Raw genomic sequence first — 26,996 nt, forward strand, 5'->3', positions numbered from 1 at the left:
GATCGAAGGGTTTTTTATAAACCAGACTACAGTTTTCTGTACATGATACTGCAGGTCTTATGACTGTATGAGGCCAGTGTTCATTTTGTTTACGAAAGCAACCTTCAACCATCAACAACCTTTCACTTCCATGATTAAGACGAGATTATACCAACCTCATTACACACTAACTGTGACAATGTCAACATGCACTATTGTTGAGGATAAAAAGATGAGACTAAAATGCAGTTAAAGAAACTTAACTATACTATGGACTCTTTTTTTTTTTGTTAAATGAAGCCATTCTGTTTTCTGTGCTGTGTGTGTCATATCAGGACTACACTGGCAGCACACAATAAGCCCAGTCAGGAGGACTCGGAGTAACTTACTTCCTAAAAAGTTGAAGATAACAAAGATAACAACAGGACTTGGGAGTAAGTGATAAGGTCATAGGCTAGACTAGATTGACTGAAATGTCCAATATGGTCCAATGACTAAAAAAAGACTATAAAGTTCAACAGTTTTCATTGACTAAAACTATACTAGAACAATTAAGGTTTTCTTTGACTAAAGCCTGATTCGGACGGGATTAGTTTAACGTGGAGACATGGGTTAAAGTAATTATTAACAGGGATTTTAGTCCCATCCAAACGCGCCATGTCTGTAATCATTACGGATAATGTCAGTAAAAATTACGGCGACTTTTACCTTCTGTAAAACGGTCTGGAGAAAATACCTCGGGTAACATTAATCCTGTGTGAACGCAATCCTCAGTAAAAATGTATGTAAATGTCCTGTTTACAACCATTTTTCAGTGTTTTACAACTAGTTTTCCGCGTTTTTCCGACGATGGAGGTGCTTGAAGAAGCATTCGGTGTTGACGGCAGTCGTGATAGTGGACATTCTTCTAATGATCGCATAGCCCTACGTAGAGACCAATTAAAAAGGTCGAGAAGAAAGCACTTTTCAGAGCCACGAGACTTTTGGTTGTGTTAGGTAGGCCTAATATAAATCCATATTGCTAATTGTTGTGTACACACAATCCTGATCATGGGCAATATTTCATATTGGGCTAATCATTATTATTATTATTATTATCCTTCAGCTGATGCCTTATGCCCTGCTCCACCAACACGTAGCACGCACATGCCGACAGGGAGGTGACGCCAGGGCGCAAACAGAGTTACCACTCCCATCTCTGGTAGAATTAGGGAGATTTCTTGTCCCGTGCGAATCAGACATTTATATTACAGACATCCTGTGGTAAACTGACATTAGTCCACATCCCTATGTAAAACCAATCCCGTCCGAATAGTACTTAAGACAAGACTAAAAAACAGACTTTTAGTCAATTAAAACTTGACAACAAAAGAAAACAGGATGAACGTGACTAATGAAAAAAAACAACAAGGAGTATTTACACAGGACTAGTATTACCAGGGGACCTAATGTGATTTAGAAATGACCCCCATGTCTGTGTTTCATCCAGCGCATTTGCACAGGCTAAGAGAAGTCTGTATTTTACTCAGATTTACTGACATTATTCTGCAGATATGATGAGCGCAGTCATTCGTAATTCCACTTTACACGAAGCACAAACACTTAAACAGCATCACTAGCAGTGACATACAGTGTTAACCTCCTTTTTTCTTTTAAATGTGGGTTAAACAACCATAACTGATTCTGCCACAAATATTATCCATCTCATCATCTTTCGAGGGTTCGCTCTTCTGATGGATTTGAGCTTGTTCTTTCTGCCAATCAGTCTCCATGTTGTGTAGCAAGATGAGCCTCCTGAATTTGCGCCCGAAATGCTGTCAGACTTGTCATTTAGAATTGCCATGCAGCTTCTATAATTCTTGAACAGAAAAGAGGCACAGAGAAAAAATACGTGGTACTAATGCTATAACATCACCTCTGTGTTTGGTGAAATATGGTAGGTAATTTTGAATTTTAACTTAACAAATTACACACAGAATTAAGATCACAGACAACCTCTGCAATTATTACACATACTAGTCCAGTCCAAAAAGGGTTTAAGAATAAATTAAAAAGATAGCTGACAAAATTAACACTATAGGAGACCCAGCAGTGTAGCATTTTATAAAACTTCTGTAAGTTAAACAATCCTGAGAATTTGCCTTATTTCAGTGACATTCAGTTTCACCCAGGCTGGATCTACATTGTTTTACATGAATTCATAGAACAACAGTGCAAAAAAAAAGCAAACAATCACAGCTCAACACAGAGAACAAAGCACTTCTACGCACTTACACTAGCCTTCCAAACTTAATTTGATTAAACATTAACTTCCTCTTCTACATTTATACTTTGTCTGTTGATTTGTCTTTTGGTGATTTCATGGAAAAAGTCAAGTTTGATCCAAAGTACACTCTCTGTTATCAGGAATTACATTTCCTCATCAAATCCACCACAGTTCCCCTGCATTATGTTTGTTCCTTCTTGATGAGGTTCACATGAGGAATAGTTGTTGAGTTGCCAACGCTGTGTTGACCACTAAGAACATGCTCAGTCATTGTTTCAGTAAGGTTTCTCCACCAAACCAGCAGAGCCTGGGGAGAGTGAAAATGTTGTTAGACAAAACTCTTTTTGCCAAACCAGTCCGTCCAGAACTGGAGGTTGTTAATGCTGCAGTTTGATTGACAGTAAGCCTTTTCGAAATTATTTTTTTTTCCTGTTTGTGTCATCCTGATTGTGCCATGGCTGCAGTTTCCAGTGTTACAGTGAATACTACACTGAGACAATGAAGATTATTGTCCTGTGTTGAATGATGTCTCACCATTGGTTTTTTTTTTGGTTTTTTTTCAGCGTCAGACGGTGTCTCTTCAGCCTGCGCCCAGGATAGAGGAAGTTTTGTACCACTACAAGCCTCTTCAAGTTGAAATCTACGGACCCCCAGTGCCTGAACTGGAGCAGCTGGGCAGACTTGGGTACACACTTATTTACACACTCACACATCTGCTGCAGCCAGGGATGGGGGTGTTTTAGATTAATCAAGCTGCACATTAACTGTGACTTTTAATTTCACCTTTAGATGAGCACAGATATCAAGTTGAATGAAGGAAGAATAAAAAATTTGGAAAATTTCCTGGAAAGAATCACATGATTTGGTGAAAAGTAGGTGAGTCTTTACTTGCACAGTACAGTGTGACATAAATCCATTTTACAAACTGACCTTAGTGATCAAATTGCTTTTTCATCATCCTTAAGTCAATTAATTAATTAATTTCTATAACCACTTATCCTGTTAGGGGTCGTGGGGGGTTGTAGCCTATCCCAGCTGTCATTGGGCGAGAGGCGGGGTACACCCTGGACAGGTCACCAGACTATCACAGGGCTGACACATAGAGACAGACAACCATTCACACTCACATTCACACCTACGGTCAGTTAAGAGTCACCAATTAACCTGCATGTCGTTGGACTGTGGGAGGAAGCCGGAACACCTGGAGAACACCCACGCTGACACGGGGAGAACATGCCTCTGTAACAGTAACAGTAACCCTATTGCTGTGAGGCAACAACACCAACCACTGCACCACCGTGCTGCCCAAGTTAATGTTACTCAATTTTTCACAGTTAGCTTCGCACATATATTTAGTAGTATTAATGTTAGTAAAGATCACCTCACTGTCTTAGATAACCATTAGCGGCATTAGCAAGTCACTCAGTGTAGCACCAATATTAGCCTGACTTTCAAAGCTTAGCTAATGTTCGGCTGCTATGGCTCTCTTTGGCATTCGGTGCTTTGAAGAGCTGCCAAAAATATTAAAGTACACCGCTTTGCGAAAGCGAGCAGCAAAGCTCCATAGAGCTGACTGCCCTCATACACTTGACGGTTCTTTTTTTCATTTTAGCACCTCATTATTAAAATTATCATAACACAATATACAAAAATGAACAGTACATAGTATTAACAATATGTACTGTGAAAAAGCACTTTGAACACTAAGGTCAGAGGCAAAGGTAACGTTACTATAGAGCTGATGTGAAGTTCGCAAAATGGATATATGTCACACATTGTGCAAGTAGAGAATAGGACAAAGTTCTGAGACCGTTGAGATCAGTTAGTTGTGTCCAACTTTGAAGCAGCTTTTGATTTTCCAGTGAAATCTCTTTAAAAGAACTGCTCCATTTAAGCCAAAGTAAAAGTTGAGAAAAAGCTGACCTACCTTGCACTGACTTATAATAGCAGTTAATTATGATTCATTATTAAAAAATAAACCAACTCAACTTTGCTTGTAATTGATACCAATTTAAAAAGTTCTTTCCAGGGACATCCCTATCAATGTACTTTCTAGGAAATTATAGGAAACTATGAGACAGGTAAAATAAGATGTTTGTGATTAAAGTTAAATCATGGTGTTTTTTAAATCTCCACATAGCTACAGTGGTTTATTGTAAGGTTTTGGTGTAGAGCTGTAAGAGAGTCGATCTGCTTGGAAAGCCTGGCTTGTCTGACTTGACTCTCTCCTGATTAACTGGGAGAGTGAAAGCAAATGAGGAGGAGGAGAGCTGGGAGAGAGAGAGAGGGAGTAACAACCATCGCCCTGCCACAAGCCGCCACAGTGCCTCTGTAGGAGCGTCCATTAACACACACAGGAAGTGCTTTCCCCGACGGCCCCTTTGGGCCAATCAATCCACGACGCCATTGGTCCAGTCCTCGCCGAATGTAAGCTATCCATCAGACAGCCCAGCACCCAGCCATCTGCACTGCAACTGGCTGGCACTAAAGCCTGCCCACACACTGAGAGTGGCCTGCTTTTATTGGGTGACAGGAGCAAAACGGGGTCATATTCTTTTTGGGCGAGCTCATTGACTTTCAACGCCGCTTCACCCAGACAATAACTTTCATTTGGCTGAGATGTGCGAATTTGTACGTAATGTCAGCATGTTGAGGATGAGGGTTTTCTAGTTTATTCTTCTTTATTCTTTAGATAAAAGTTGCTATTGACTTTTGTTTGCACAATCACATTTACCTAATTACCTGGAAAATCACCGACTTAAGGTGAAAGGTTTTCCTTAAAGGATTGCAGGAGAGTTTAAGCAGAATAACTGGTACTTATTTACATTATGTATTCAGTGAAGTGCTGAGGTCCTACTTCTTTTGGCCAGGCTGATCAATATGCAGATGAAACACATCTCACAATTTTTGCCGCATGCTGGAGCTCAGAGGAGAGAGGAAGAGGAGGAGGAGGAGGAGGAGGGGGCCCGGTGTCAGCAGTTCAGGGGTCCAGGAGGACCGATGCTGGAGAGGAAGGGCTCTGCCACAGAGATAAATGAGGTTCAGTTCAGTGAGGAACACCAGTCCCACTGGTGCAGGCCGCAGGCAGCGACACAGACAGGCCCATTTAGACAAACCACAACTCCCAAGATGCAATGTGCTGTTAAGTAAAAGCAAGGAATAGTGCTGACACTTCTGCGCAGTTGGCAGTTTGTGATTCAGCTAAGTTTGAGGTTTTGTGCATGCAGGCTCAGATATACATAGATGATGAAGCTTACACATACACATGCATACAGGCAGTGTCCCTTAAAGCAGCTACGCATTTTGTGTCATACACACTCACACTCACCCCTGTTATTGCAGTCCCAGCATTTTGGCCACAATGGAGGTTGTGTGTGATGTGGTAGAACTTCACAAGTGTGTGTGCAGAGGAGAGAGAACGCAGACAGCGTTGAGAGGGTGAAAAGTGAGTCCCCTGTGTCGAGCGTTGGACTCCAGCTCCAGTCCTATGACCTGTGAAGGGAATATGCTTGAATGTGTGAGGAGATATGGATGTGCCTGAGTGTGGATGAGGTGGAAGGGGTTGTGAGGGGGCAGGTACTTATTTTAAAACACCGCTGTTTGTCTTGGTCAAGGCCCATGGTGACAGCAGCACCACTGGTGATTTGTCTTGGACGCAGCCATCAAGTGAGACCAGAGAGTTGAGCTCACACCCCCTCCCTGGTGGCCCCGGGGCCTCTGGGGCCGGTCTCTTGCGCAGGACGTCCAGTCAACACAGGACTTAGTGGAGCCATGCTTTTTTATTTCAACTCTGTTTTCTTCTACACCGCTCTCTTTCTCCCTCTGTCTCAGTGTCTGTCTTTTTTGCCTTGTCCCTTTGCCCCCAAAAAACCGCAGGAGTGCTGCATGGCTGCCAGGAAAAAGAAGGGCCACGCCTCTTTCACTGTCTCTCCCTCTCTGTCAGCTGTACCTGAATAAATATGGGCTGAGCTGAGCTCTTATATTAAAGACAGCTGCCTCAATACTGGAGCAGAGTAAAGGCTGCATGTTCAGGCAACAGGGGCCTCCAAAAGTGCCCATTCAGCTTCCATCTCTACATCTACCCCCCCTTCACACACACATACATATCCAAACGCTCCTCCCCTGATGTGCATAGGTGCGTGTGATTTGCCACAGAGGATTGGACCCCTCCTGTGTGAGGCTTCTATAATGGCAGTATAGTGCTGTCCATCTCGTTGACTGGCACATACCCAGAGCCATGCGTGAGCCGTGAGAATTATGAGACGACTATGAATGTAACATTACAGTCTGTACTCCAAATGTCCTGCCATGGCTCCTTGCTTTTATGTTGAACAGTAAAAGTCTCTAATAAACAAAATCAAAGTAGAAGTAAATACTGCTTTGGAGACACAAACAGAAACATATGATGTTTATGTTGACATGGCTGTGATATGAATCCCAGCACACAGCAGCCAGAGACTGAAGCGGTAGCTGTTTTAACTCCCGCCTCCTCTTGCCGACCCTGCGCCTGCTGATGGACATAACCCGAATGGAGGCACTCGGATGCATTAAAATGCGCAGCACCAATGAAGTCAAGCCTACATTATAGTTAAAATAAGCCAGTTTCTGCACACACACGCTCGAACTGAAAATTTTAACTTCTATTTTTGTTTGCGTGTGTAGATGAGCATCTGGGTCTGAGTTTGTTCTCTACAAGAACACTTTTAAGCTCTGACTGCGTAGGCGATGAAAGACTAACTGGGATCTTGGACAAGGACAAATCATATGGGGGGAAAAATAGGGGAAAGAGAAATTGGCTGCAGAGCGTTGAAAAATTCGCCTCAAACCTCAAGTGCTGACAATGAAAGCTAGCCAGAACAGTTGTTTGTGTTGGCACAGGTCGCCCTGAAATTAGCCCATCTCTTTCTGACAGAGGTTGCTCAATGTGCTTCGCCAAATGCCAGTGTGTATAATATTATGAAGTTTTGCCTCCTCCCCCCCTACTCTGCATTGCTTTCTATAATTGGTGGAAAAAGTGAGGTTTTCTGTTGGGAGCGCTTGTCAAGCATCCGTCTCTTGTCGGTGGGGTGAAGGGGAGCAGCTGAATGAGCAGAGTGTTTAGTCTGGAGCTGGTCTCCTGGGGATACACTTCTCCGCACGAGGAAGTAGTCCTCAGAGCACTTTCTCTCACCAAAACAGACAACTTGCGACTAGCTGAGGGGTTAAATGGCGACGGGTACTTTTCTGTGACCTTCACTCATAAACACAGAGGATAACCAATCGTTTTCATCTCCTGGAAGCTGCCCCCGAGTCTTCACTGAAAGTGACTCGGTCTTTTTATACATATGTACATGCAGACACAAAAGTATATAAATCACTAGTGCACACACGCATAGACTATCTATGTTTAACGTGTACTTAAAGGACGCCTGCTCACTGCTCTGGTTTGGAGCCAAGGGTTAATGGGTCTCTGAGTGATGCTCTCCTCCTGCCTGTGTTCTTCAGCTTTCCAAGCATCCCCTGGCGTCTGCGTGTTTATGTGAACGGTGTGTGTATCTGTTTGTTTGTTTGTTTGTGTGTCGGCTTATACTGCATGTTAAGTGCTTTGGTGGGAGGGAGATATCCAGAACAGTCAGTGGTGCCATCACAGCCCTCAGTTCCTGGCAGCGGGCTTTGCTAGCCTCTCCCTGCCTGGTTGGCCTGACTCCAGGTCTGAGCTCTCCATCTTTCCAGCTCTGGCCTAGCTGGCCAAGAACACTACCAGTGACCCTGGATTTGGCTCTGGGAGTTTGCAGGACCACTAAACATGGTCCATAGAGTACTCTTGAATCCATTTCTGCCATCACTAAATTGGAGTATATGAGGTTTAAATTGCATACAAATCATTCTTTCCTTCCTCCCGCTTTCCCCTCTGACTCCGTGATGAAAGTGCAAGTCAGCCATGATATTCCTCTTTTTCACTCAATGTGCAGAGAACAGCTACACCAGAGGAATTCCTACAAACAGGCATGAATAGCTTGTCCATGTAGCCCAGGTTCTCTGATCCCTGCAGGGCGTAGATCCATCTGATGGGCCTGGAAGGGCCAGAGGGGCGGGGTCAGAGGTCACTGACTATGAGGGGAGCGTAGGGTGCAGCACTAGAACGTCAGAGTGCTGAGACTGACAGGAGCAGAGTGATGGCACCTTGGAGAGACGGGTCTTGTATTCTTGGCCTCAAATAGTCATGCACTCACACACTCTCTCTCTCACACAAACACAGCTTTGATGCTTAAGTTATGAGCTGGAGACTGAGGCGCCGGTTAGCATGACCTCAGATGAACTCCCTCAAGAGCAGTGTGCTTTGATCTACTTTTACTACTATTAGATAATGTCTCGGGGCTCATATTTTTCTCTCATTCAGCCAATTAAAATATTCTGTGACGTTGCCAAATAGAGCCATTTATGGGAAAAATTGTTTATTTGGTTCTTGCATAACAGTAGGGCTTTCCCTCACATACTTTGGGGTTGCCACCATAACCAAGACCTAAAGCTGAACTTGGTTTCTCAGATATCTGATATCCTCCTTTTTTTCACAGTACGCACTCATTGCGCGTGCCACTGTCTTGTGTTACTAGATCCAGCAAACTATAGACTTCAATGCAGAGCCTCCCTGACCATTTAAGTGTTTCCATATAGCTCAGATCTGAAAGCTTTACTGCAGCCTTGGGGCTCTCAGATTTAAAATTTGCATAACCAAAAGAGAGTGCAGGCACTGTAAAAGTGTGGAGGTTCATGTCCAGCTATTTGACTTGCAAACCTGTGTGTGTCAACACGATGCTCCGTCTTCATTCACAGTACACGGCCACCGCCTTGCCTCCACACTCAGCTTCTTGTTCTGACAGTGCTCACTCTCCTCGTTACTAACTGGATCAGAAACAGAGTGGAGCGTGGGCACCGTCCGACTCTCCAGCAGCCCCCACCCAGCCCATTATCCCGTCTGTCTCAGTAAACAGACCATTAACAGACAGAGCTGGTGGAGGCCACATCACTATTGTTTTCCCTCCCATAGATCTGTGCAAATATTGATCTCCTCTTGAAGTATGAGTCAAAATAAGCACGCGCTGTAGTTGACTGGAGGCTTTTTACTTGTGGGTGAGTCATTTCTGACCCAAAGAGCAGGCGGAAACGGAGGGAGCATTACAGAATGACAGAGCGGGAGAAACATTTGTCTTGTGTGTATTCTGGTCATCTGGAAGAGGCCTGCTTTTAGTGTTATTGTTTTCCCTCGGTGGGCTGTGTGCCAGACAGACCAGCAGTCTCCTCCTAGGATGAACCCAGGCCAGGCCAAACCAGGCCAGCGAAGGAGACACCAGCAAACAGGAAACTCCGAGTATAACACCGTCTCTTGCCTTCAGGTTTATTTGTGTCACAGCCTAGAGGCGACAGGGTCAATACCCAGAGGAGGGTGAGATGATGCCTCCTGACTATTTTAACACACACTGATCTGTGTGGAGGCTCGCAAAGTAGCTGCACGCGCTCTAAGATTGCATGCTTTGATTTTGAGCATGATGGTGCTCATAGCTCCGCACACACGCCCTCGGTTTGTGTGTGTTTTTCACACAAACACCAACAGACCTGAACCCTGTGCCTCTCCCCTGCTCTTCACCCCTGGGGCAAAGGGCCCGACAGTGTACAGGGGGATTAGCAGGCTCATTTTCCCCTCTTAAGAGCTGGAGAAAGAAAACAAGCTCCCGTCATGTGGGGCTTGGTTGCTGGGCTTGCCACGCACACCTCATGTTGGGAGGTACTTCACTATGATGTATGAATTATCACCCTCCCCCTGCCTTTTTGTTTTCCTTCATCCCCCACGTCTTTGCTCTCTTCCCATATTTCTCCTTAATTGAAATCCTCTTTGCCTCTCCTCAGTGCTTGAGGTGCTTCTGTAACTGATACCTGTGGAAGCGACCCAGCCCCTCGGGAAAACTCTATTCTTCTCCTCTGTATCGGTGCTCCATTCCCACAATGTTACATTTAACTGTCAAGGCTCCGTTGCTGTATATGTATGGGTGTGCCTTGTGCAAGCAGCCATTCACTGAACAGCATATGTCCTTCCATTGTTTACGGCCCCATTTGGTTAACGATGACACTGATGTCATGTCATTATCCTCCCTCTCCAGTCTGGTTCGCCCCCCACTCCTCCTCCTTCCTCTAAGCTCTCCAGGGGGCAGAGTTATCAAGTGGCAGCTCAGGAGACGAAAGGACGATGCTCTCTGTATCAAGTGGCTAGCGGGATGTGTGATGCCTCTCCAAGCCCCTCGGCTGCTGCGGTTAGGTGTGAGGCCAGTGGCCTGGCCAGTCAGCCAGCCTCTACTGCCCCCATCAGGGCAGATAAAGGAGGTGCAGGGCAGACACATAACAGAGCCCAGGATGAGAAGTGACAGGTGATGCTTGGATGAGGAAGTGAAGTTAGGGTACGAGTAGCACAATGGGCCTTTATCGTGGGCACCTCCACAATGCTGTCATTCACAGACACAAAACATGTGCACCTCTTAGTTTTTATCACTGATACCAACAAGCTCTTGAAGACAGCTCACAGGTTGTCAGTCACTCCACATGAGAATGTATTTCTATAAGCGTTAATGTCAAGTGTCACCCAAAGCTTCTGTTAACACTCTAAACATGTTCTCCCCATAACTAAGTGTTAGTGATACCCACCTCTGTCTCCTCCTCTCTTTTGGGATGCAGAGACTGTCGGTGGTGATGATAAGACACATGATAATGGATAAGGGGTCTGTAGGCTCGTGAGGATATGATGTAACCACCCCTCCTCAGACACACTCGCAGAGTACAACTTGAGATAATCTGGTGGACAGTGGGTTGGCTAATGGCTGAGGATCTGTCTCACACACTCACACGTCCCAGAGGAAGCTGCATTCAATGGAAAAGAGTGTGACCTATGACCCGCGGTGATGAAAGACTGCTGTTGACAGATATAGTATACCTGTGAGAGTCCTCTGTGTTTGGCTTGTCTGCGGGGGTTTTTGTTTCTGGACCGCAGCCTGGACCAATTCACACGTTCTCCACTGCTAAAATTCTGCTCCATCGGTTCACCGTCAGTATCGATACAAACAGCTCTGCCCTTAGAAAAACATGTATTCACACACATGTGAACTGCGTAGACACACACATGGGGGCATAAGCACACATCGCACATCCACACAATGCGCTCAGTGTGCCGTGTCTCTCACAGGGGTACATTTTCTCTCAGAGTAGAGTGTAGGAAGGAGGGGCAGATGGGGCAGCAGTGCTGTGAGTGAAACTGGAGCCGCCTGAGGAATGCAGGGGGTGTTTTTGGAGGACTGGAGTGGAGTTTGGGGGGTAAAGGGGGGTTGACTTAAGGGGTAGGATGGGTGATTAGGGGGTGACAGCTGAGTGCTGACCCCTCTATAATGACAAATCATCTGGCAGGTGTGTGGCTCTGCATCCCCCTCCTCCCCCAGCCCCCATCATTTCCAGGGCCAGGAATCCTCAACCGCTGCCGGAGCAGAGCGCTAAAGGAAGACTTCCGGACATTCGCGCTTTCGTCCAGCAGCCTCATGACTGGCCTTTCAGAAGTATGGGGCAGCCTCTGTTCAGATATAGCCTGCCCTATGCTTGACAGCTGCCCTCTTTGTGCACTCAACACGGCAGTCTTAAGCTCCTTCGCTTTAATAAACATAGCTAATGAGGCTTCAGTCCTTGGAACAGTCTAAGGTAGGGTAGGTTTTATTGATTTATCTTTGTAGATGTCATTTTTCCCTCCAGTGTTGATTAAACAGAGTTTAACTCTCCAACTGCCTTAAGTCAGCGTACCCTGTTTGGGTCATGAATCATGCTGACGACAAGCTGAATTCAAAAAGCCTCTCATCTTTTGTGAAACAAAAACAAATACTGACCCTGGATCAGTGAGGGTGAAGGCAGACAGGTGCCAAGCTGAGACCAGGTCTCAGGTCAGTGCTTTGAAGAAAAAACAAGAGCAGTCGGACATCAGAATTTATGGATTGTCTCAGAAAATCAAATTCTTTCAGATGTTGCCTCAAGGTTTCTGTTAAAGGAGCCAGTATAGCTTCTTTCAACTGTTAAAGAAGAACGCCACTGCTGGAAAGATGGTCTTTTTATAAAACTGGGATGTCTTTGCTGTAAAGAGACACAAATACTTTTTAAATTGGAGCTTTATGACCAGAGAAAACAGAGGAAAAGGGCCATGGCATTTGCTTTTGCTCAAGAGGCAGAAAACCTACAACTACCAGCATGCACTGCACTGCACCACACCGGACCAATAAACTCTCCCGCTGGCAGGTGGTGTAATGCGAGCTTGGCCATTTTGACAGAGGAAACAACATGACGGCTAGCTGGTAACAAATGATCTCGAATTACAAATAAACAGTAACTTAAAATATGTTTCTGAAAACATTTAGGCAAGAAGTAGGCAACGCAGTAACAGAATCTTGATTCGTATTTGATCAGCACTGCTTAGTGTTACCATTTGATCTCGTTTTTTTTCAGCCTTCAATTCTTACAATACAGGAAACAGTATGGTCCCCACTTCCTGTTCACAAATTCTCATATAACAGCCAAACAGTGCACTAAAATATGTTTCTGAAGACAATGTAGTCAAGAAATAGGCAGTTCAGTTTCAGAATCTTGGTTTATATTAGATCAGCACCACTAGTTTTACAGTTTGATCAGAGTCCACCTCTATACTCTTTGTGTTTGTTGTTGCCAGCATATAAATATACAAAAGCACAATCTGTAGTTGAAGCAACAGCCCTAGTCATCTGGTGGACTTAAGTTGAGAGATGAGCAGGGAGATCTGGGTGATGTTTATTTACACATACTACCGATGTTATGATATAAAGCTGGTTGAAAATCAGCAAAATATCCTTTTAAGTCTTGATGTAAGTAAGCAGCCAAACCACGTACAGTAATTCTACAGTAGACATTGTTTAAGACTGATTCAGATTGCTCCATTGTCCCGTGCGTCTGCTCTGTGGTTTGTATGTTGATTAAGTGTCGGCTTGCTGAAATAGTCATTGTAGCATTACAGGCCTCTTTTCTTTTCCATCAAGCCCGAGCTTCCACAGCTCCTCTTAATCCAATTCCAGCCAACACATGGAGTCTAGACAAGAGGCCCAACAGAGCCTGCACCTCCGTCTGATATCGGCTGTTTTCCCTCCAGAGTCCCAACCTCTTAGCTTTTTCCCTGAAGAACCCAAACACCCTCTGTTCCGCAGCAGCGTCGATGATCCAAACAAAAAGAGGAGCCACACATTCTCAGCTGGAAATCACGCAGAACCCGCCGGAACATTTCGCCACTTATCTTTTCACTTTGAATTAGAGATGGGGCTGCGCTGTGTTTTCCAGGCAGCCAGAGTGGGGAATACTTTCGGGGTCCCGTCAGGAAAATCTCTGACCGTTATTAGCATTAGCAGGAGACATTGCCCAGGTATTCAGAGTTCCAGACTCAAGTGGAAGAATGCTGTTGGCTCTGAACAGTTTTGATCCAACTGCACATGGCTTTTTCAGAGAAAGGGGTAACAGCAGATGGTATGAGTCGAGGCTGAAAAATAAAATGAGCACTTTATCATCTATAATTCTTTTGAGAATCTGAATTTGACACTCATGCTGAGATGTTTATCTGAGGGAAAAAACATATATCACTCCTCTGAGTGTGTATACTAATGGAAAGCCCCTGTCATATTCCCTCGTGGCAATTGCAGTCTGACACGCACACTGTCATAGTGTGTCATACTGTGTCATTCAGTTGTCTTCATCACCTGCACTAGTCTTTTCCCACTCCCCCCAAGCGACATAATGGGCCAGTCCAAAGTGACCCATATTTACCCAATAATACAAGGCTTTGAAAAGACCCATATCGAGTTGCAGCTAATGCTCCAGTGGGGCCCGGAGAGTGAAAGATGTTACCGGCCGACACGGCTTGGGTTTCAGGGCTCTGCGAACAAAAGGCAGTCCAGTCCTCAGAGAGAAAGGGAGAGAGAGGATGGAGGGGGTTGATGGGATAGGAGGGCGTGGAGACTGTGAGAGCAGATTGAAACAGTAGCGTCAAAATGGTCTCAAGGCGTCTGTTTCAGAGGGGTATACAGGGTTCCCCGCTTAAAAATGTTAGAACATAGTAAGTAGGATTTTATGAATCATTGTTTTGTCATGTTGCATTGTAAAATCTCAAAATAATCTACTGAATGCCTTTTACATAAACGTCACACAGATCAGGATAGTGGAGCCAAAACACTCATATTTTGTTTCCAGTCGGATGCTCAGAGCAGAGAATCCACTGTCTGCTAGCCAACTGTCACTGTACCCTGGACCACTGGGTCCCATATTAGAAGCGTCAGGAAGAAGCAAACACAGAATTTGTCAGAAAAGAAGCCTCTTAAGTATGTATGATTGTTAAAAAAAATCATACAGGCAGACAATTATTTAAAAAGTTGCTAAAAATATCAGAAAAACTCATCTCTGATGTAAAGTTCACAAGAAGTAAACATCCATCCAAATTGCTTGTTTTAGGTGCGACCAGTCTTAAAATGTACATGTTTTCAATGGCCTTTGGTTGTCTGCAGTGGTTTTGATATTTTAGTATTTCAAAATCTTTTTCACTTTTGTAATTGTCACCACTTTTATTCTGTTTTATATTTGAATACATTTTATATTGCTATATATTTGTGTGTCATTCTTTTATTTTGTACAGCACTTTGGTTGTTTTTGAATGTATATATAAACAAACTTGATTTGGTTTTTGATTTGAACCTCCAGCTCAGCAAGGTAGAATGTGAGCTACATATAGGCTGAGTCCTTTGCAGCGGCCCAAGTGCGTTTCCAACCTGTGGTCCTTTGCTGCATGTCATTTCCCCCTCTCTCTCCCATTTGTCCTGTCTCTTCAGCTACCCTGTCAACAAAAGACAATAAACGCCCGAAAACAAAAAATGATAATCACTCATTTTACGTAAAGTTCCTGCATTTATTGCGTTCCTGTACTGTTATTGTTATGCACTGAATGTAATATGAACTATCCATAAGATATGTCACTTAGTCAGTTTACTCAGTGATAGAATAGGCATCCCTTCAGGGAGAAGATTGGGAACAACTGCCGTGGACGACGTGGGGCCATGCAAATTCAACAAAAATTGGCTGTTTAACTAAAACTTTGGAACATGGCTGAAACCAATGCAGTTTTTGAAATTTAGCATGATGGGAATCAAGTGTGAAAAACACAAAATTGTGTATTTCCCAGTTCTGTTCTACCTTCGTCTCCACCACGAGATAAAAAGTCAAGTTTTCTGTAACAATAAACATTTTGGCAAAAACGTCCCTAACCCAAATTAATTGACGTTGGTTCATGTTTTTCTCCTCTTCCATTAATTATTATGAAATTGGTCTTAAATTTCATTCAGGCATTAATAAAGTCTTTAAAAGTCTAACTTGCTGTTAACTGTAGGAATCATGGGTATGGTGTGTGTGTTGCATCTCGTGTTATGATTGAAAGCAGTGTAAAGAGCCTGCCATGTTTTTGCAGGTGAGCGTGCTGCACACTTTTAATGCATTTCATGTTGTTGCACGTCTAAGCTGTTGTCGATCCACTCTCAATGTCTCAGCATTGTCAGGTACAGTCATGTGAAAAGAGTCGAGTTTATCTTTTCAGCTTCTTTTGTAGCTGGACGTGTGTGTGTGTGTGTGTGTGTGTGTGTATTCGTTATGTGGCTGGCCTTTACAGGAAGATGCGGATATGGCCGCTGAGTTAATGGAGCAGAACTGAACTAACCTCGAGTGTTAGGGGTGAGCAGAGGGCAGACAGGGTTGGTTTAAGAGAAGAGGGTTTGTGATGATGATACCCAAAGGTGATTTCACCTCATATCCTCCCTCCTCTTTCTCCCCACCCCCTCTCCACTCACCCTCCTCCTCCTCCCTCTCCTTCATGTTCTCTTTTTGCTCCCCCTCTCCCTCTCCTTAGGGGCAGGCAGGTATAAAGTTACACAGAGCTCTCAGCTTTCTTGGAAGGAATGACCACATGAGTAGCTTGGGGATTAGATTAGCAGGAAGAGCAGACTTAGCCGGGCTGTAAATAGCCCACTTTTTTCACCATTAAAAAGGCCCAGTACAATATAATCAATAGATAGCACTCATCTGATGCAGGAAGCCATATGAGAAGACCTCCCTCAAGTGCTCTGAAGGACAGGCTACAGCAGCTTGGGCCTAATGAAGTTATTATTAATCACTGGGCCTCCTGTTTTGAACTTGTGTGTTGTTTTTCTAGTGGGTGATGAGTGGCCTTTGTGTGCGAGATGTGCTGATTGGCATCTCGTGCTGCTCTTCCTCTCACTTTCATTGTCTATTGTGAAACAGGACAAGGTCATCCTGTGTGATCAATCTGTGGGTTATTTTCTTGATTAATTGATTAGTTTGATCTATAAAGAGGTGAAATCCCTCCCTTCTGTTTGACCTCCATGGGACCTTATTTCAGAAAAAATATACAGTAGTAAACACCAAGAAACAAATCATATTTTAATTGTGCCATGAATTACAAAAGTGATGTTAATCCATTTAAAAGATAATTTTGCAGCTCAAGAAAGTCAGATTATTGTTTAATTTAGTCTTAAACCACTCAGTTAACTATACGTCTCCTCTTGCTCAAAGTATGTCACTTACACAGTGAGCTAGCTAGGTACCTTAGCTACGTTCCACGCTCAATGTAACATGATCTTACCTGATGTATTTCATCCAGCAACTCCTGGTTTTTATCATAACGGGCAAGACCCATTACTTGCATTCCAGTAAGAAATGCACTGTCATTGTTGTTTGTTTGTTTTGTCCTCTGTTTATTTTTTGTTTAATTCTTAGTTAAAGAAACAAAGATACTTAAACATTTCAGCGTTATGTACACACAAAAGTACCCATACCAGGGGTGAATATATACAGAGAAAAACAAATTAAAAAATGAAAGAAAAGTAAAAGAATTTAGAAAAATAATGTAAAAGCAACATAAATACAGAGAAGTGTAATTTTGCTTAATCTTTGTCTTTCTTCTGAATGAGGAATTTTCCCAAAAGTAAAATTAATTGTACCAAAAAAAAAAAAAAATCTTTATCCTGTGACTGAATTGTTTTCTCAGTTTATCTTTTTATATAAAGTGGAACATCCACCCAAAATATTCTAGTGATCAAACATATGACAGATTGTTTCTTTTCTCAGTTCACAGAAAGTTCAAGAATATCCAGTATCAATTCTAAATCTCTCCAGTGTCTTATTTTGTTTGGATGTACTTGATGAAATCTTCTAAAGGAAACCCCTTTAACTTTATTAATAAGACAGAATTTGTCCCCAGCTAGCCAGATTTTCTGCAAGTTAACTTTACCATAAAGAGATGCCCAAAAGAATCTGACTGGGGGGGGGGCAGAGTTAAACGCACCGCTTCAGTAAGGGTAAAAGTTAAGACATCACCTATGCCACTTGTGTAACTTTTCTTATTACATAGTTGCGTAGTCTTACATGCAAAATTATCTTTTAAAATGAGAAACATCATATGTATTTGTCTCTCACCATTACCTACTGTACATATTTTTTTTTCCATGGTCACTGATGGACCCAGGGGGCTCAGGGTGCCGCCTCGGTTGAAAACGCTGCGCTAAAGTGCCCTCTTGAGTGGTGAGAATGAGAGGATGTGCCCTTTTGGCTGCCTTTTATGTTTATAAAATAAACATTTTAAACATACTTTTAGCCTGGATTGTCTATATAATCTTAATTAAGAATCAAGGACAAAGACTATTTCACCATACATGACACACTAGCTTCTTGTGCACCAATGGGGTCCCATGCCATGCGGTAGGTGCCCTTTTTTCCTTTTCGCCCCTGCCCTTCAAACATCCTGAGTCCATCACTCCCCATGGTGCTCTACCAGAAAGTGAAGGACTTTGTCTCTCTCCAAAATGTCAGAAAATGCTGAAAAATTGTGATCAGTGTTCACCTAAGCCCAAGGTGACGTTTAGTTTATTGTCACAGAACATCAAAGAAACCAGCAAATATTCATATTTAATGGTCCAGTGTGTAGGATTTAGGGGGGATATATTGTCAGAGAAGGAATATAATATAAAAATGTTTTCTTTAGTATATAATCTCCTAAAATAAGAATTGTGTTTTTGTTACCTTAGAATGAGCTCTTTATATCTACACAAGGAGATGGTCCTCATCTATGGTAGGGTTGTCACGATACTAAAATTTCAAACTCGATATCAATACCCAGCAAAATATTCAATACTCGACACCATTTTCGATACAGCAGCAAAAAATTAAGAGGCATGTCATTTTTTAAATAAAGATCAGAACAGTAACATCAATGATAACAACAAAAAATCCCCCTAAAATAAATAACAACCAGAAACAAGATCTGTCCATACAAATGTATTTATCTACAGCCCTGTTTATTTTCTGTGCTTCTGGTGAATTGGCACCATATTTTCGTTGCTGATCAAATAGAGTTGGTAGTTTAGGCTCAGGATGCTCCTGTTTCTACCTCACTATGTGATCAGAGAACCAGGGCTTACGGGAGAAACCAAGCGTTTTTTCAGCTTCAATCTGTGACTTTACAGTTAACATAACTTTTCAGACACACATAATTGTGTTGTCCTGTTAAACTAACATTGTCTATTAATGATACAGACGGGCATGACTGATAAAGTTTTCTGCTTAGCTCCCACATTAACGTTAGAAATTATATTTTAGTTTGATGCTGGCAACACCAGCTGCTCAGCTGCTAGTGAGGGCAGGGGCTGTACCTGCCGTCTGCAGCGTGCTGTGTTCACTTCACTAAATATTTCCAAAGAGCGCTTTTTCCTTTATCATTTTTGACCAAAACTGGCTGCTCTGATCCTCCTGCAGCCGTGCTGGCCATATTACAGCAACAGAAATGTGTGTATGCGTGCACAGCGACGACAACAAGCCGGGTTGCAGCGAGGGCTCTGTGCCTGCCAGACGCTGCCTGCACAGCTCGTGTCCGTCGGACCCATTGCGCACACCCGACAGGCGCTGAGGTGGCGAGCACTGTTAGTATTGATACTTTTGTAAATTAGTATTGTATCCAGATACAGCGTTTGAGTATCGATACTTTTCAGAGTATCGATACTTTTGACAACTCTAATCTATGGAGAGCGCCATGTTGCACCATCATGTTTCTACAGTAATCCACAGTGGACAAACCAAACATTGGGACTAAACAGGGCTGTTAGTGTATTTGTGTCAGCTATGGTAGTTTGTAGCTGCTCTGCAATGAGAGCGTTGGAGAATCACAAATTTGTAACTTGAAACTGCTTTAATCAGTGTTTTTGCTGGTTCTAATCACCTGGTCTGTTTGTTGTGGAGTGTTAGAGACCTCTGTGGATAATTTGGCTCCCACTAAATACCTCCTTACCATTGAACACTGAAGGATCTCTAACGTGGAGAAGTTTTACCTGGTTGCAATGTGCAATCCTCACCACTATATGCCACTAAATCCCCCTAAAATGTACACAGTGCTCCTTTAAGAAGCTGGACACAGAGAATTTTGACTTTTTGACTTCTTAAACTGACTCAAACTTTGACTTAAACCAATTAATCAATTATCAAATTAGTTGATTAGCGACTGATTTAGTAGTTGACAACGTTGCAGCTCCACTGATTGACTCAGTGTGTGATATTCATGAGTGTTTGACCTGATGAACGTTTGACTTGATGTGATGATGTCACATTCATGCTGGTGAATATGTTTCATCTTATATTTTCAGTGAAGGCTTTATTGTGTTAGGAGCAAAACAACTTATAGAATCATAAAACACAAAGCAAAATATGATCTGTTGCCAACACCTTTTTCTCCCTGTCCACTTCTCATCTACACGCACACACACGCGGTGCGCGCGCCTCAGCTCTCAGTCTCTCTGAGCCTCCCCACAGGTGTTAGGTTACTCTGTAAAGCAGCTTGAATGGGCGCAGAAATCACAGAGGGCTGTCTGTGCTCTTGATTCCCGTTTCACTTTGAAGTTTCCCCCAGCTCACAGGAACAGGGGCCACAAAGCCAGACTCGTGTGAGGGCTTTAGCTTTCTCTGCCAGGACTCTGATTTCTGCAGGGTGGAGGGGGGGTGCGGGGGGGAGACAGTATTGACAGGCAAGGCTACGTGTTGTCTCAGTTGCTGGAGGACTTTGCTTTTTTAGCTTTGTAGTCAAGATGCTACAAGAAAGCAGTACAGAACATGTGTGCAGGTCCCAGTGTCCACTCTTTGATGGCACACAACAGTGGAGGAAGGATTACAGTGGGTGGGGACACAGGTCAACCCCCCCACTACACACACACCTCATGAGCAGAGGGGCATCTATCACTGCGGGGACTGAATTAACAGCTCCACTGTTTTTCTGTCTGTGCACCGATGTGAAAATAAACAGTGACTTTTGGCTTTGCCTAAGAACCTGAAAAGGGGCTTTGGCAGGATACATCTGTAAGCACTTAAAAAATAAAAGACACCCATAATACTTTAATAGAGCCATGTTGGAGAGGCTTTCAGGCACAAGGTGTTCCAGTGTTAGTGTACGGGTACGTCTGTCTTCCTTGATCTCATCAAAGGGCCAAAGGGTTGCGGAGAGCCAGAAAAAATAACTTCAAGTGTGGGTTTAATGAAGAATAAACTCACACTCAGATTACACTCACAGGAACTAGTTTTTAAAAGCAGCTCTCGGGCTGCCAGTCAGTCACATTATTTACAAAATACCTCCACGCTGTTACTGACCAGGGCTCTCTGTGTGTTCTCAGGTATCTGAACCACGTGCGGGCTGCCATGCCTCAGGACACAGCTGGAGGATACAGCTCGGCTTTGGCGTGTCATCGAGCTGTTCAGGATGCTTTCAGTGGGCTGTTCCTCTGAGACGCTGAAGCACATCCAGAGCTCAGATGGCCACGGGTTAGGAAAGTGACTGAAAGGACTATAAAAGCTGCACCGCTACAGAGAGGGTAAAAGCTGCTGTGGGAGATGCTGCTGTTACGATGTTAATGACTTTTAATATTTTGTGTTATTTTTATATTTAAATAAATCACAGTGAACACTGATAAGCTGTTCATGTTTTCAGAGATTTATTTAAACTGAAACAACTTAACACATGGGGTCAGGCTCTGAATAATATACTTCTAATACGTTCTAGTACGAACAAATGAAGTCTTTGAAGTAGGGTCATGATTCACCAACACCTTCAATAAAAGCCTCAGCAGCAGTTTGTAAAAATAACAACAACTTAAAAAAATAATTTTCAACTCAGACGCTTCGTTGCATTCAAAACAGAAGCAGGTTGATGCGATGATTACGTTGAATCTGTAGCTTCTTCACACTTCTGTCTCTTTGGAGCTGGTTCTCCTGATGTCTCTGTGAGGAAACACAAATCTGGTTAGAATTGAATATTGTAAAACTGTATTGTCCACCAAGTAAGAAAAATGTTTTTGGCCCTTTCGGCAGGACAATAACACATACAGCACACACAACAGCAGTGACAGTGTGAATACTAGAGCTCATTTAAATACTTTGTACTAATTCAGTGGGAAACCTTAAAACATTACTCTCTTTTTTATTCTGTGGCACATATTAGTATGTATTTGTTGCAACAGGTACAATTACTCCAGCACATTTCTTTGCTTCCAAGAGTAGCGACGGTACTCAGCAGGGCGGGGAATAAACACCAGCCACCAATCAAATGCCTCTTTGCAGATAATTAATGTGTTTAAAGGCAAAGGGTACTTCATTTGTCAAATGAGGTACTCTGATGTAATGGAGTACTTCATATGCTCAGTTAAGTACTCTATTAGTATTGGTATCACTTGATACCTTTTTGACTACTTCATTTGATATCCATCATAATTGGAGGCATCCAGTTGTGTAAAATGCCACCACCACTCCTCCCCATCCAAGTGACTTTTACAAGTTTTTTTACGCACAAACATTTTACAGGCATTCAAATTATTTAATACATTGCGTTTGACTTCACCACACCACAGACTGTTTGGGTCTTAGCTGCTGCAGTAGCGGGCCAATTACACATCCCATTAAATTGCTTGCAGTGACTGGCTGCGAGCAAAACCATACCAAAGTCAATTTTTCTAGATCTGGATACAAACAGGTTCAAATGCAGGTATTTTCTGACTGGAGAAGTGTCAATACTACCTGATACTGTGTTATTTCAGATGATAAATTAAAGGTATCTAATACTGATACCCAGCTCTGAGGAATGTGTGACGGTTGCAACAACAGATTGTTTTCATTACCAATGAATCTGCTGATTATCGTAAATAACTATAGTAAAATGTCAAAACAGTGAAAGATTTTAAATCACAATTTCTCACAGCTGAAGGTGAAATATTTAAACTACTTTTTTCAGGGTGTCTACAGGTATCAGATGGTTAGAATTAATGCTTTTTAAGACCTGTTCAAGACCTTTTAACCAAATTTATGATAGAAAAAATCATGTCTTATTTATCTAAGCATTGCAGGTAGAGGTAAGTGTTATGTAGGACTATGGTTTTTAGAGTGAGTTAAGTCAATCCACATTTTGCCCACAGGTAAGTGCAAGTATGAAGTAAAATGACAATATTATAATTTATTTAAAGGCTGGTAAAATTACAAATGTGGACTTTTACATAGAAAGCCTTAATTCATTTTCACAAAAAGAAATAAAAAAAATGTCTAAACGAAATTAGATTAAATGTTTGTATTAGTTACGACCTCACAAACTTACATTTAAGACTATTTAAATACCTTTAAGGCCTTACTGTTGTAACACTGAATTTAAGATTTATTAAGGACCTGTAGATACTCTGTTTTTGTCAAACAGCCCAAAGGAACTTCAGTTTATTTTAGTACAAGAAAAAAGCAGATATCGCTTCCATTTGAGAAGCTGGACACAGATACTTTGTTTTAAAAAAATGACTCAATCATTTATTTAAAGAGACTGTTTTTATCGATTAATTGACTTTCAGCTCTTGTCTAAGTGGTAAAATACACAAAAATCTAAGAACTGAGCAACCCAGTTACTTATAAATAAATACATGACTTTGTATATATGTTTTTACTGTAAAAGGCATCCTGTAAGGAATACTAGAGTTTAGCCTCTCATACTTAGAGAACAGGGGATGTGAAGAGAAGCCACAAAGCTTCTAACTGGCTCTGTGACGTCTACTACAAATGGTATTCATGTTCACATAGGACTAAAACTTAACGACTGTACCAGCTTACTCAGTGTGGAAGCCTATGGTGTGAGCTGGCAGACTAAAAATCCTTTATGCACATAGGATAGGCCAATGTGTTTTGACTTTAGACAGTCATCATCAGGGTATAAAAAGATTTTTTTTTTTTTTTTTTTTTTTTACCCAGTGTTGCACTCCCCTTTTGTTTCTCTTCTTCAGTGTTCATGTTCAGGTTTGAGTGTTTGTCTTTTCACTGAACTCATAAATGAATATTTTTTTTCCCTCCACCAAGGAGATAAGGTTTTCAGTTTGGTTTGTTTGTCTGTTCGTCAGCAGGATTACAGAAAATCTACTGGTCTGATTTTCATGAAACTTGGCGTAAGGATGTAGCAGGGGCCAAGGAAGAACCCAATACATTTTGAATTAAAGAAGTACAAATTATTTTATCACTTGTTAACAGTGTAAGATGAGGCATTGTGGATTTGTGTAGGTATGTGCTCGCTCAGTGTCTTTCTAGTTTTACTAAATTCTTGCCTCATATCAGATTTGTCAACTCCTTACACTCAGTTTCCATTTTCAGTCTGACACTGTGTCCACTCTGACCGATTTCCATTGGGAAAGGGGATTCGAATTTCCCTAAGCAAACACTAGAGTCCACACTGATGCGTTGCCATGTCAACCTACCTGATTTGTTTTTAAGAGTGACGCAGAGTAAGTATAACAAACTACGATGACGGGTGACACTGAGAAGACACGCTGATATAAAACTGCTTCGACAGCAGCGTTCAGCGGTGTGATTAGCGGCTATGGTGCTGACTGGATCAACTTTTATTTAAACCGAGAAACTGCTATTTCATGTCACACTGCCGCTCCTCAGTGGAGTGGGCGAATTCAAAGGTCTGGACCAAGTCAAACTATAATCCTCACTGTGTTATGAGTGAGCTCTCACCTGTCAGTTCCTGATCAGCGCTGAACAGGACCTCTTTAGGGAGTGTGAAACTCACACACATCATATCTTTGTTGGGTGCTACATTACGCACAAAATGCACAGAGCAGCAGCCCTTCAGTGGGAGCCCGACGCTGCGGGAGGCCCTCTCCACCACATCTGTCTCAGGCTCGTTTTCTTTGTAGAAGCCGTAGCAGTGCACTGTGGGTAGGTTCTCATCACAGGGAGACTCCTGGTCCAACAGGCCTCTGAATGCATCCAGGAAGTCCAGAGCTAAAGCAGGCAGGTTCATCACTATGTGAATGCTGGCTGTTCCCTTCAGCAACACGGGCAGCTCCTGCTTCACAGGCCCCTGGATGAACGCTCTGCCGTCCAGGTTAAAGGTTCTCACTTTCTTCTCCACCTTGTTGAGTTTGCAGTTGTGCTGCAGCCATCGGTGGGACTCCGGGTTGAGATCGTTGGCCAAGACGTTGGCGCCCAAGCGGGCAGCTGGAATGGCGAAAGGTCCAACACCAGCAAACACATCAAACACAGTGTCTCCACGTTTCACAAGCTGCACCACACGCTGGTGCTCTGTGCTCAGCCGGGAGTTCCAGTAGACACGAGAGAAATCAAACTCATATATCACCCCATTTTCTTTCACCTGCAGCACAAAGGTTTTATCAACCATCAGTCAATGATCAGATTAGATCTAAGAATGTCTGTACAAATGAACAGTCATATGATAGTGCATGTGAATCATTAAAATAGTTGCACATCTGTGATTTAACCTACTTTGGCAACCATGTTCTCCTCTCCAGCCAACACCTCCATCTTGAAGTTGCGGTAAGTGGAGTCAATAATGTTTGTCTTATTGACCACACAGGTAACCCCTGGGTTTTTGTCCATGATGACTTGACCTGCAAACGGAGAAGACATGAAGTTAGCAATAAATATGAGTTCCTAAACCTTTTCTTTGTGAAACCATGATCCTTTAATGTTCCGAAAACTACACATTTATCAGACTTTCAGAGGCAAAATGATTGAGCTGATTAAAAAGTGTTTCAGCCTAAAACTGAACAATAGGGCACTGATAAAACATCAACATCACTTCCTCTTCAGAATTGATTGCTCACGTGACAGTAGATCACAGTTGAGCCTGCACACAAGATCAAAACATTATGCATTAAAGCTACATTGAGACCTGAAGTGTGTGCTTGAAACTTGACTTACTGAACATCCACTATGACCTGTATTTTTTGCAATGATAATTTTGAAAGCACACAGTAACAAACATCTAATTCAAACTGATATAGTGACAGATAAATGTGAGAATGATGTGAATTACATGCTATGGCCCTCAGTCACCACATCTCAACACTACTGAACAGCTATGGGAGATTTTTTAGCAACATGTGGGACAACGCTCTCCATCACCGTCATCAAAACACTAAATGAGGGGGTATTTTTTGGAAGAATGATGTTCACCTCCCCTGTAAACTTCCAGAGACTTGTACGATCTGTGACAAGAGGCACTAAAGCCAAAAGACAAATTATTATGGGAGGAATTTAAGAGATTAGGTCCAAAGTATACTGGAGGACACAGACTAGAGTCGATTAACTTGTGCTAAATCAGTTACTAGTAAGGGGAGGTTATATGAGTGAATGTGAGTCTCTGTAGTGTCTGACACAGCAGGTATTGAAACATTTTCCTTCCTCTATTAAACCTTATCATGGAGTTTCCTTTAATTCTGTACTGAGGCTATTGTCTTACAACATCTGTCTCTCACCTATGAGGTTCTTGTATGGGAGCTGGTGATCCCTCAGGTTCATGTGTGCAATGTGTCCCACCCGGCTGAACGCAGACGTCACGTCCTGACCCTGAGGCAGCACAGCCTCCAGCACCTCCTCACTCTTCAGGTTGTGGTAGGTGAGCCGCAGCTCATAGTGCTGCAGCTCCTCGGGGACACTGAATGACCTCAGAGCCTCAGCTTCAGCTTCACTGAAGGAGCTTGGTGAGAACACTCTGTGGGGGTCCAACAACACTAAACGAAAGTCACTACTCTCCTCTTTATCCTGCACCACCCTGGGCACCCCTGGGCGCTGGATGGTGGACTTTTTCAAGCTCTTTACCACTTTGTTTAAGACCCCAGTGGGCACCCGTAGAGCTGGGACAGTAATGGTCTGTGTGAAGGCGTCTTTGTCCAGAGAGGTCATACCCCGGACCTCTGGAGGGGGACGGTACAGCTTGGGCTCCATTATGGGGTTCACAGAAAAGCCAGGATAAGCTGAGGCTGGCAGTGAGGCTGCAGGGCGGAAGCTTCGGTGCACAGCGGCAGCTTTAATGTTACTTTGTGTTTGTATAAAGACCCTAGAGAGGAGCCTGAAATGACAGAAACATGGCGGTTACATAAAATAAAAGTTAAAAAATACATAACAAGTGTTAGAGAGCAATTTTAGGTTAAATAAACCGCTATTAACAATGAGAAAATCCACATTCAGAGCTCACCTCAACATCCTCCGCTCACAGGCATGCTTGAACTGCGTCATCAGTGTTCGACCAAAGCCGGCTGGTCATTGGGCGAACGAGCGGAGAGCCGCTCTCTGATTGGGCGGTCTCTCTCCTGAT

General features: G+C 43.0%; 2 protein-coding genes across 2 annotated transcripts in view; one reads left to right on the forward strand and one right to left on the reverse strand.

Annotated features, from left to right (window-relative positions):
- The window catches only part of mnat1 (MNAT1 component of CDK activating kinase), a 49,003-nt gene extending 27,676 nt beyond the window's left edge, over window positions 1-21,327 (forward strand). Inside the window, exons 7-8 of the mRNA XM_033643489.2 lie at window positions 2,809-2,930; window positions 21,028-21,327. Of these exons, the coding sequence (XP_033499380.1) occupies window positions 2,809-2,930; window positions 21,028-21,139 (234 nt within the window). The 3' untranslated portion in view covers window positions 21,140-21,327. The remainder of the gene's footprint in view (window positions 1-2,808; window positions 2,931-21,027) is intronic.
- On the reverse strand, window positions 21,327-26,970 carry trmt5 (tRNA methyltransferase 5). Its single transcript, XM_033643488.2, has 5 exons — window positions 26,877-26,970; window positions 26,158-26,750; window positions 25,163-25,287; window positions 24,392-25,031; window positions 21,327-21,631 (listed from the first exon to the last, which is right to left on the reverse strand). Exons 1-5 carry the CDS (start codon window positions 26,915-26,917, stop codon window positions 21,570-21,572), a joined length of 1,461 nt encoding a protein of 486 aa, XP_033499379.2. The 5' UTR covers window positions 26,918-26,970; the 3' UTR covers window positions 21,327-21,569.
- Window positions 26,971-26,996: the final 26 nt, after the last annotated feature.

The sequence above is a fragment of the Epinephelus lanceolatus genome, chromosome 15 (assembly GCF_041903045.1).
Source record: "Epinephelus lanceolatus isolate andai-2023 chromosome 15, ASM4190304v1, whole genome shotgun sequence".
Lineage (NCBI taxonomy): Eukaryota > Metazoa > Chordata > Actinopteri > Perciformes > Serranidae > Epinephelus > Epinephelus lanceolatus.